Source organism: Branchiostoma floridae, chromosome 4 (genome assembly GCF_000003815.2).
Source record: "Branchiostoma floridae strain S238N-H82 chromosome 4, Bfl_VNyyK, whole genome shotgun sequence".
Taxonomy (NCBI): Eukaryota; Metazoa; Chordata; class Leptocardii; order Amphioxiformes; family Branchiostomatidae; genus Branchiostoma; species Branchiostoma floridae.
Window position 1 is genome coordinate 21363068 of NC_049982.1, and position 11453 is coordinate 21374520.

At 43.3% G+C, this 11453-nt stretch overlaps 2 protein-coding genes across 2 annotated transcripts in view; both read left to right on the forward strand.

The window, feature by feature from the left end:
- LOC118413396 overlaps positions 1 to 11453 on the forward strand; it is a 29752-nt gene that overhangs the window by 12584 nt on the left and 5715 nt on the right. The gene's annotated exons all lie outside the window — the stretch shown is intronic.
- LOC118413388 overlaps positions 1236 to 11453 on the forward strand; it is a 21264-nt gene continuing 11046 nt past the window's right edge. The window contains exons 1-4 of the mRNA XM_035816751.1: positions 1236 to 1408; positions 1942 to 3594; positions 3917 to 4131; positions 4239 to 4483. Of these exons, the coding sequence (XP_035672644.1) occupies positions 1332 to 1408; positions 1942 to 3454 (1590 nt within the window). The 5' untranslated portion in view covers positions 1236 to 1331 and the 3' untranslated portion in view covers positions 3455 to 3594; positions 3917 to 4131; positions 4239 to 4483. The remainder of the gene's footprint in view (positions 1409 to 1941; positions 3595 to 3916; positions 4132 to 4238; positions 4484 to 11453) is intronic.

Genomic DNA, 11453 nt, shown 5'->3' on the forward strand with positions numbered 1-11453 from the left:
TGTGACCACGACAGCCGGTAAACAGCCGGTGTCCGCCCGACTTCAGAGCCCGGCCGGGGCTACATCCCTGACGGGCACCGGGCCAATTGTGACCCTAGCCTTAACGGGGTAGTTCGGAACACTGTTTCTCCTTCCGAAAAAAAGAAAAGGGTTAAGAATTGATTGATTGATGATTGATTGATCTTATAGGGTAGTCCCTTCAGTCTAGATGACTGATTTCCAAGGGAGCCCTGAACATGTTCGCACATGTTTACACGGCGGGGTTATAACGCCCCTTAAGGGGTGACATACCCTTTCGGTGGTAAATCACCGTGTGGCTGATATGGTATGGAGGTTCGCCAGGCCTCCATCCGGGTGATTTGAAGTGAATCACCAACTCCAGACAGAAGGGTTTGTTCCATCTCACACCGCACCATCGCACGTGTGGGGGTTCTTTAACGTGCATGGGGTGTGACTCTCCCCATACACGGGACCTCCATTTAACGTCCTATCCGAGGGACGGCCCTAGCCGAAGCTAGGTACTCATTTTCACCTGAGTATAGTGAGGAAATTCGTGTAAAGTGCCTTTCCCAAGGGCACAAGATCGGTGACACGCAGCCGGATTTGAACCCGCAACCTCTCGGTCACGAGGCACAAATCCTGCCACTGCGCCAGGCGATCTCACTTAAGAATAACGTTAATTTATCATGAATGAACAAATTTCAACACTGATGTTTGTTTCTTGGTCAATTATTTGTACCCGTATGTTGATTAGTCATCAGTAGAGACTAATATGACATAATGTTATGATGACTACCAATATAGTAGTACGGATTAGAAGTCGATTGATAAGTAGTAAACTGTGGAAAACAGACTGCTTTGCACGTTATTTTTTTCTTGAAATCTCATCCATCGTGTGTATTTTCCTCCTTTGCACGCCGGATCTCGGGCAATGATATTTCGACATACTATGACGATAGGAACAACAAGTGTCCTATTACTATACAAACTGAACATCTGCTTATCACAAACCACGCTTTATTCTATCTCACAACCCTAAAGCGAAACTGAACAGCAGTATTGGCGTGTGTGTCGAGAACAGATCAGTTTGATGAGGACAAGGTAGTTTGAATAACTTGCCAGAGGATTTTGTGACTGCGCAATGCATTCTGGGAAGCACCGTACAATGAATGACGTTCTGGAACGTCACAAACGTATCCTTGGAACGTCGCGACTTTGAGAGAGAAGGTTTTGAGTAAACAAACGTAAGACGAAGACGATAGTTCTTGAAAATACTTTCGTTTGAATCTTTGCGCGGAGATTTTTAATTTGTGCCAAAAGAAATCGTCAGTATGGGTTGTAACTGGTCGAAATGTAAGATTAAACCTGCAGAAGCAGAAGCCGCTCCTCGGTCCTTGCCCAAAACCAGGTGAGTTGGTTTTAGACTGAATTATAGATCTACAAATGCTACTGTTCCACTATGCCGGGCAATAATTGTAATGTTATTTCGTTCTATACGTAATGTGGGTGTTCTGTACCATTTAAAATCAGGAATGGCGCCAGAAGCTGAATGAAAAAACAATTTCAGACCAAGAGGATTATTAACAAAACAGATTAAGCAAGAAAAAGCGGCCCACGACAGATAAGGAGGACCCAGATTATCAAACCCGAAAACACTGCACTTGACTAGTAATCATTCTTGGTCTGATTCATGGTCTCCAACCGGGTCGGTCACGACAATTGTTGGTGATCTTTAACTAGCTATCTAGTTATGTTTCAAGATCGCACTCGTCAAAAATCAGATATCGTATCATCTGGTTCCATTTTCCTGTCCTCCCGTTTCTCTTACTATCTCAAATTCTTCGCTTGCACTCAGTGCCTTTAAAGTGCCTTAGTTGGTAAATGTTGGGAACAGGCAGTATTATCTGATGTTGAGACGACAGTATTATCTTCTGGATGCAGGTTAGCTAGTCGGGCCAAAAAACAAGCTAGGAAGCTTCAGGCCAGGATTGCCAAGTGTTTGAAGAGAGGAGAGAAGAACGCCAAGAAGGTTGTCGAGTCGGCCCCATGCAATGCTAAGGAAACGTCTACAGATAAAGTAGTTGAGGATCCGGGCACAGTTCCACACCTTGCTAAGGCTCCGGCTCCAAATATGGTAGTAGATGATCCGGACACAATGCCACACATTGCTGAAGCAATGAATCCAGATATGGAAGTTGAGGGTCCCAACACATTGCCACTCATTGCTGAAGCAAGGAATCCAGATATGGAAGTTGAGGGTCCCAACATAGTGCCACTCATTGCTGAAGCAAGGAATCCAGATATGGAAGTTGAGGGTCCCAACACAGTGCCACTCATTGCTGAAGCAAGGAATTCAGATATGGAAGTTGAGGGTCCCAACATAGTGCCACTCATTGCTGAAGCAAGGAATCCAGATATGGAAGTTGAGGGTCCCAACACAGTGCACAAAATTGCTGAGGCAAGGAATCCAGATATGGAAGTTGAGGGTCCCAACGTAGTGCCACTCATTGCTGAAGCAAGGAATCCAGATATGGAAGTTGAGGGTCCCAACACAGTGCACAAAATTGCCGAGGCAAGGAATCCAGATATGGAAGTTGAGGGTCCCATCATAGTGCCAAACCTTGCTGAGGCAAGGAATCCAGATATGGACGTTGAAGGTCCGAACACAGTGGCATACCTTGCTGAGTCAAAAGATCCAAATACCGTAGTTGAAGATTCAAACACAGTCTCACACTCAAATGAAGTACCGGTTCCGAATTTTGAAATTGAAGATCCAGGCCAAATTCCAAACCTTGTTGAGGCAACCGATATGAAAATAGTGCTTGAGGACCCAGATCCAAGAATGGTGGCTGAAGACACGACAACGGAGCATTCCAGACGTCTCAGACGATCCATATCCGTCGGCCAGCTTTCCTTCCGTCACAAACGGAAGTCGATCTTCAAGTCACGGAGTGACAGACTTCTTCTGGAAGAGCGGATAGCAAGTTTAGGGTACGAGCGGGACCGAGTGCCGGGAGACGGAAACTGCCTGTTTTGGGCGGCCGCCAGGCAGTTGTGTAGAGGACAACCACGGGTCACTACTACTGCGCAGGAGCTGAGACAAGATCTGGTGAAGTACATCAAGTCCCAAGCCGACTCCTACATCCCGTTCCTCGTAGGGGGGGCAAAGGCGTTCTGGAAGCAGTTAGACAAGCTGTCGGCGGAGGGACAATGGTCCACAGACCTGGCTGATGCCTTGCCGCATGCCCTAGCGAACTTCACTTCAAGGAGTGTCATCCTTATCACGAGTAAGCCCAATCAGCCTACTATTTCTATCACACCTGACAGCGGCAACGAGTCCGGTACCCCTGTAGTACTGTCATATTCCGCCAGGTGGGGCGTAGAGCATTACGATGCCGTCATCCAAAAGAACGAGGAGAGGTCTGATCCAGAGCACGGATCAACAGCAATATGAAAACAGGACAGAGACGCCGCCTCCCACGATGATTATATCGCCACTAAACATGACCGGAGAGCGAAGATTTCCCTGTACGACCCGGTCACCGCTGTTTTCAGCACATCACCGTGGTGGCAACTGAGGGGTCCCTGTTAAAGGTAAGATTGTTTCAGGTAGTCTAAAATATACTAGTATTGTATGAAAACCAATAATGTTAGATGCGGTCAATCTGATATAAACCACCATCTAACGTTATCTCAGCCCATAAACTTGGCTTACGACCCTTTACCTTAATACGTTCTAATTATGTTTAACTTAACCTTTGATGCCTAGTGACGAGTGATAGTCCACAGATGACAAATAGAATGAAGCCATATGGAATCACTTAAGGTTCACAGAATGTAGGCTTTACGCTATTTTTGAAAATACAAAACATTTGCTTGGTGAATAATATTAAGGTTATTGTACATTTCTGCACAGAAATCGTCCGTGCAGTCCTCTCGACAGGCCACATGGGTCTACTGACAAGAACAGATAGGTGGCGCAAATAGACAGTTCATCAGTACCGGCTTCGGGATTGCTGCTGTGGCTATGGGCGCTTGCCATTTGGTCCTGTGAGGATATCATTCAGGAATGGCTGTGAAGTCCCTGTTGCTACGCTACGACTCGGAAAACACTTTCTCTGTGTCACACAGGTGAGCTATCAGGAGTGACAGATTGATTGGTTGATAAGTTTAGCCATTACATCATGTTAAACGTTGAAACAAGATATGACGTCAATTCCCAAATGTTGTCTTTCCAGAACATATACTCTACAGTGTAAAGTGGCACCACCTGGGTCCCCAAGACTCGACAGTAAAAAGTGGCACCACCTGGGTCCCCAAGACTCGACAGCGTAAAGTGGCACCACCTGGGTCCCCAAGACTCGACAGTGTAAAGTGGCACCACCTGAGTACCCAAGACTCGACAGTGTAAAGTGGCACCACCTGGGTCCCCAAGACTCGACAGCGTAAAGTGGCACCACCTGGGTCCCCAAGACTCTACAGTGTAAAGTGGCACCACCTGAGTACCCAAGACTCGACAGTAAAAAGTGGCACCACCTGGGTCCCCAAGACTCGACAGTGTAAAGTGGCACCACCTGGGTCCCCAAGACTCGACAGTGTAAAGTGGCACCACCTGGGTCCCCAAGACTCGACAGTGTAAAGTGGCACCACCTGGGTCCCCAAGACTCGACAGTGTAAAGTGGCACCACCTGGGTCCCCAAGACTCGACAGTGTAAAGTGGCACCACCTGGGTCCCCAAGACTCGACAGTGTAAAGTGGCACCACCTGGGTCCCCAAGACTCGACAGTGTAAAGTGGCACCACCTGGGTCCCCAAGACTCGACAGTGTAAAGTGGCACCACCTGGGTCCCCAAGACTCGACAGTGTAAAGTGGCACCACCTGGGTCCCCAAGACTCGACAGTGTAAAGTGGCACCACCTGGGTCCCCAAGACTCGACAGTGTAAAGTGGCACCACCTGGGTCCCCAAGACTCGACAGTGTAAAGTGGCACCACCTGGGTCCCCAAGACTCGACAGTGTAAAGTGGCACCACCTGGGTCCCCAAGACTCGACAGTAAAAAGTGGCACCACCTGAGTACCCAAGACTCGACAGTGTAAAGTGGCACCACCTGAGTGCCCAAGACTCTACAGTGTAAAGTGGCACCACCAGAGTCCCCAAGACAAGATACTTCTTCCAAGCGACAGAAGCTTGAAGCACTACTTTCTTCTGCTCTGCATCATTTTTGTCGTCTCTATTTTGGCGTGTACTTTAATACTATTTACTTACTTTACAGCTGGAAGAGATGTCAACATGCGTTAATTCCAGAAGAAAAGAATGTCAACATTCTGTTGTGTCTTTGATTTATTACATTTTGCATGAATTAAATCTACTGCATTGTCCGATTGAAGGGTTTTTGACTTCTAGCTTAATTGCAATATTTCTAATCAGGCACTGTCTACCTTAATTATCTACATACCAAGCTTCCAAATATACTGCATCTGATAAACTAACTATAGCACTGCAACATGGCTCTACAAGAACTGCAGGACCAGTTCATTCCAGGAACCTACAGCAGCCACTCTGCAGTTCTGCATGACGTAACACTGTTTTAAACCATTCTTTCACACCAGGGCTGCAACAAGCTGACTATGCAATTACATGTACTAAATACTGGTACACTATAGTACTGGTGGAGTATTGCATATAATCATGTAGCCAGGCTGTATGGACCGATCACGGGCATCCATTCCTATTGGCGATACGATACAGCCATAATTTCACATTATTTAAGCAGTTTAGATTAGCAATATATGATGATGATGGCTCTTCCCTTGGAGTTTATAACGATGATATAACATGGGCTGGTGACCCACAGTCACCTCATAAACCAGATCACTGGCCAGGCCTTACGTTACCATTACCACCTCATATCATGGTAGGCCATAAACTTAAATTGATAAGCTCGCTGCAACCCTGGTTTGCCAGAATGTTTCACACAACAAGAAGTAAGTTGAATGTATGGACACAGCTGTATGGATGTTACATGCACAGCCAGCACAGGTACAATGTACAGGTACAATGTACATGTATCATGTATCATGCCCACCCTGCTCATGCTGTAAAAAGGTATGCAATCAATGTAACCTCAAGTAACACAAGTTTAACATACATGGAGCGCTTGTTGTACACAAGATATTGGAATACAAAATTGCTGCTTTTTGCTTAATAACAGACCTTTCATCCGTGGCACCATGTCTATTCAATGTTGTGTATGCAGAAGTTTTGTTCACTGATCAACAGATATGGATGAACTTTATTGCTCAACAATTGTATAGGATACAATGTAAAACTCCATACAGATCTGATACAGGCACTGTGAGACCACCCTGCTACCTACACAATGTAAAGTGTATTTGTATACCGGCATAATGTAAAGTGTATCATCACTGATTCAGATACTGCTTGAATTTGCTTTTAATGGACTATTTTTGTAACATTTGATGAAAGTACTGACAGAGGTAACTTTTTGTAGAAGATGCCAAGAAATCTTCCAAAGACTTGAAGAGAAAAGGGGTGGGAGTATTGGATGTATGTATAATTTCTTTTATTTCTTTATTTGGATCTATCACATGGAAATGTGCAAAATGCGCCTTTGAAAGCTGCCCTCCTGCACATATAAACACATACATGGCACAACATAGACTATACAATAATATATACAATAGTAGCATCATCATAACATTGAAATGACACCGTTAAAATATACATAAGTAACTAGCATTAGACATAATCATAGTTCAATGGCACAAATGAAGAAAAAAAACGTGAAAAATTAGCGCGGTCTTAATGCTAGGCAAGAACTGCAACCACAGCAAGTGGTCCAGGTACAGGGAAGATCGATACAGTAGATGGTACCAAATCTGTTGTATGTAGCCTTCGAAAGTTTTCGTTAATAAAGTTATGTAGTATAGTTTGTGTACATATGTTTTGACATTAGAATTTTTATATGAATTGAGAACACTTCGATCAAATACACAAGGCACGCTACTTGTAGATAAATACATAAATTGTAATTGAAAATGCAGAAAAAAGACACGGCAACTGTTTTGGAATGTAATGGTCATTATTGCTATACTCTAAACGTATACCTTACATGTACATGTATATAACATTAGTATAGTATAGTCTTTCACAGAGTTAACATTGCTGAGCCATTTTATCATGGCTGCTGCACTGCACAACATTAATAAACAGCTAAAAGTGTCAACTAAAAAAATTATGTGGCATGATGACAGAGAAATAAACATCTATTTGAGTTGTCAGCTAGTCAGTTGAAATTAATAACATGCACAATAATGAAACATCCACATTCAGCAGCATGTACCCTTCGTTTTGTACCAAGTCTGTTTTTTTCGTTATCAGTTTTGGAAAAGAGCACTTAGGTCCATTTTCTGAATTTCTACACTCAAAGTAGTTTGGTGCCGAATATCAAAGTTGCAATTAGTAGTTAAGTACTGGAGGGATGACTCGTCTTGTTTGGGTGGAGACGGGTGGAGTAAAGAGTGTATTTACAACGTCCATCATAAATGGCCGCATGACATGATGTCAGACAGACGCTGAAAAACAAAACACAGTAAATCCAACAAGAAAATGTAGGATTGTTGTATGATATAGTTATATGTATGATATAGTTATATGTAGTCTGGAAAAGGAATTTCTTACCCCCAATAAACCTATTCTGAATTTAACTTGCATGTTTCTCCCCATCCGCAAAATATCAATATCATTGTCATGTCAATATTTGTTTTCATATGTATACTAAATGTATTCCAAATTTAAACACCATTGGTTGTTACAGTCAAAGTCACACAAACTTGATGTCTTGGTGTGCAGATAAAGTAAACAAAGCCTTGACTGTATGGACGATAAATATAAAAAGAGTATTAAGAGAAATTCTGTACCTCGGCAGTTTCAGAGGAAGGAATATCAATAAATCAGTCACATTAAAATGTTCGTGTCCTCTTGTCTGATTTTTTAAAAGGCCACAGTCTAATATGTTTTAAGTCAATATTGCCCTTTTGTAACTATGATTTTCCCTCTGACAAGGCTTTAGACAAGTGCACTTTATTGCAGATTTTAAAGTCTCTATGCTGCTGATTTCATAATCTGCACGGTGAGTAATACAATCGACGTCAGCAAAAGGAGTAAACAACCTCAGTATTAATATTCAACAGTCACTTCCAGACAATTAACACCAACATGTAAGTAAGACTAACCCTGGGTTCGTTTGTCACACGGCATAACGGAGCAGCTACCGAAGGACGCACCGACTGCGGCCGGTTCCTCGGGCATCGGCTACACGAGCTCCTGCCCAGAAAGTGCCAATTGAAGCTATTCTGACTGGCTTAAAAGGTATGTTTCTGATAGCGGATGATTATGAAAGACATCTCTATTATGTAAACAGTTTGTTATACGTACCTTATTCAGGGATGTTGGGCTTTGTGTTGGGCAGGAGTAACCTTGAGACTAGGAACAGGAGTGCTGCGCCCTGAAACATTTATTTCGTGAAGTCGTACTCCTAGGGAAATTCTATCCGAACAACACAGTTCAGATTGGCCATTATACCTTACCAGGCCAGTCTGTTAGAATGTTTTTACTTCTTGTAACTATATAATTCCCCCTCTTACTGGGTTTTAATGAATTTATTAACGTTACGTATAATACGTGTCAGAGCTTACTTGTTTAAAGTTTTTTTTTTTTACACAATAGTGTTATGGCATTATTTCGACGCGATTGATGATTAAGAAGCAAAGTCCAATAGTGGCTACTTGTAATAATACTTCAGAATTTGTCAAAACGTAATTGTTAACACTTGCAAGAGTTTTTACACAATAGTGCTATTGTGTTATTTCGACGAGATTGATGAAAAAGCACGGTCCGATGATGGCTCCTTAAAATGATTTCAGAATTTGCTATAGATCAATCTTTGATGCTAGAAGTATATTAGATATTTCTATTTGTCTTCTCGTTTCCTAATCTGGAAGGTAGAAAACAGTCAGCCCAAATAGTCAACAATATCAATATTGATATTTAATAAACAACCAGCTTCAGACAATCAACATCAGTCGTATCACAAGACCACAGAGATTTTTGTGTTAAGCACGTTCTACACGTAACATCAGCAAACAACAGGGCAAAAACACTTTGTGCCTTACACAAACAGGACATCTATTCCAAAATCTCTAATTTGTATCCGATACCAATTGAATTTTTAGTTCAAAAAGTCAAAATGGAAACAAAGTCATGCCATTTTTTCTCATGTATGAACCAAGACTTTTCCTTTGTTGCCACTTTTTTTTTAATATTGAGTGCTTGAGTATCGGTGTGTCCAAGGAACAGACTTTCCTCACGGACCCTGTTTTCACGTTGATATTCTAATTATGCATTATCTCCGTATATTCAAGATCCGAGACATAATGTTGTTGCGGCTTTACAGAGGGGCTTCCTGTTCTGTTTAGGTGACAGGACAACATGGGAAGAAAGCTGCGACACGTGCTGATTTTCCTTCTCATCATCCTGAAGGAACCCAACATGCCGGAAGGTAGCTGCAGCTGTCAGCCATCATCACGCTGCAAATGCCTATTTCTAGATCTCACCAGCATCCCACAGGACCTCCCGACATCCATCTACGCTTTGCGTTTAGAATTTAATCTTATAACAAGTGTAAATCAGTCTGAGCTGGTAAGGTATAGGGATTTGAAGGAATTGTGGCTGCTGATGAACAAGATAAAAATACTTCAGAAAGGTGCGGTTGCAAACTTACCCAGGCTAAAAGAGTTGGAGCTGTCCTACAACCACATAACAATGATTCAGCTTGGCGCGCTTGCGAACCTACCCTCGCTTAAAACGTTAAGCTTACGCGGCAACAGATTAACAAAGATTCAGGCGGGTACATTTGCCAATCTACATCAGCTTGAACGTGTATGGCTGCATGACAACAAAATAACGATAATTCAGTCTGGCGTATTTGAAAACCTACCTCTGCTACAAGACATATATCTGTTCTCCAATCACATCACTATGATTAAGGCAGCTGCATTTGTGAATCTGCCCAAACTCAAACTTTTGGACCTTCAGTCAAACAGGATGTCTGTCATCCCCTCTTCAGCTTACGGCGTTTTGACATCTATTCTTACTGTAAAACTTGACGGAAATCCCTGGCAGTGTGACTGTAGGGCGGTTCACTTTAGGTTAAATATTACCGAATTTACACTCATTTAAAGACCCAAGATAATATGTAACCAACCCGCAAAATTCAAGGGACGGAAGCTTATAGATGTCAATCCTGCAGAACTGATATGTGAAGACCCGACCATATCAACAACACTGCCTGTTGATATCCAGGTAACCTCCAACAACTTGTACAACGGCTCTGTCAGCTCTCATTGTCACTGGTACTTCAAACGTAATACTGGTACTGAAAATGCACGTCCTGCAGACAAAACAGGAGTAACACATACCCCAACCCTTTCAATCACTTCAGATAAACCAGAAAGCAGCAGTTGCCATAAATCTGCTCCTAATTTCCCCTCTGATGTTCTGATTGGCTCCATCTCTGCTCCTGTATCGGGCTTTATCCTTATTAGCATCTTCATTCTAACAATTTGGTACAAGAGGACGGCCAGGAATCCTCCGTTAGGACTAAATCCCATTTCTGTTGGTAGCAACACAAACACAGCAGAGTCGGTAATGACCAGTGATCATGATCACCAGTATGAAGATATTGACAACTGTCATGATCAGACAGGGCAGGGCCAATCTCAGGCTAAAACTCTTCCTGTGAAAGTTGAAAAGCTAGCACATACTTTAAATCCAAATCCTATTCACGAAGGCGTGGAAACAACCACAAATGATCCAACCTCCACAGCAATTAACAATGGGAATGATCATGATCAGGCAGGACAGGGCCAGTCTCAGGGCATCACTGAATACAACACAAATATGACACAGACAGGGCAGGGCCAGTCTGACACAAACACCACAGCTACTGTAGTAACCAGTGGCCATGATCAGACAGGGCAGGGCCAGTCTAACACAAACACCACAGCTACTGTAGTAACCAGTGGCCATGATCAGACAGGGCAGGGCCAGTCTAACACAAACACCACAGCTACTGTAGTAACCAGTGGCCATGATCAGACAGGGCAGGGCCAGTCTGACACAAACACCACAGCTACTGTAGTAACCAGTGGCCATGATCAGACAGGGCAGGGCCAGTCTCAGGCCATCACAGAAACTTTGTCCAGGGATGCTAGAACATCTATTTTATGGCTCACGGGCTATTGTCTCACAGCTGAGCGCTCTATACGCAAATATGACCCAGACAGAGCAGGGCCAATCTAACTCAGGCCATCACAGAAACCTTGTCCAGGGATGCTAGAAATCTATTTTATGGCTCAGGGGCTACTGTCTCAC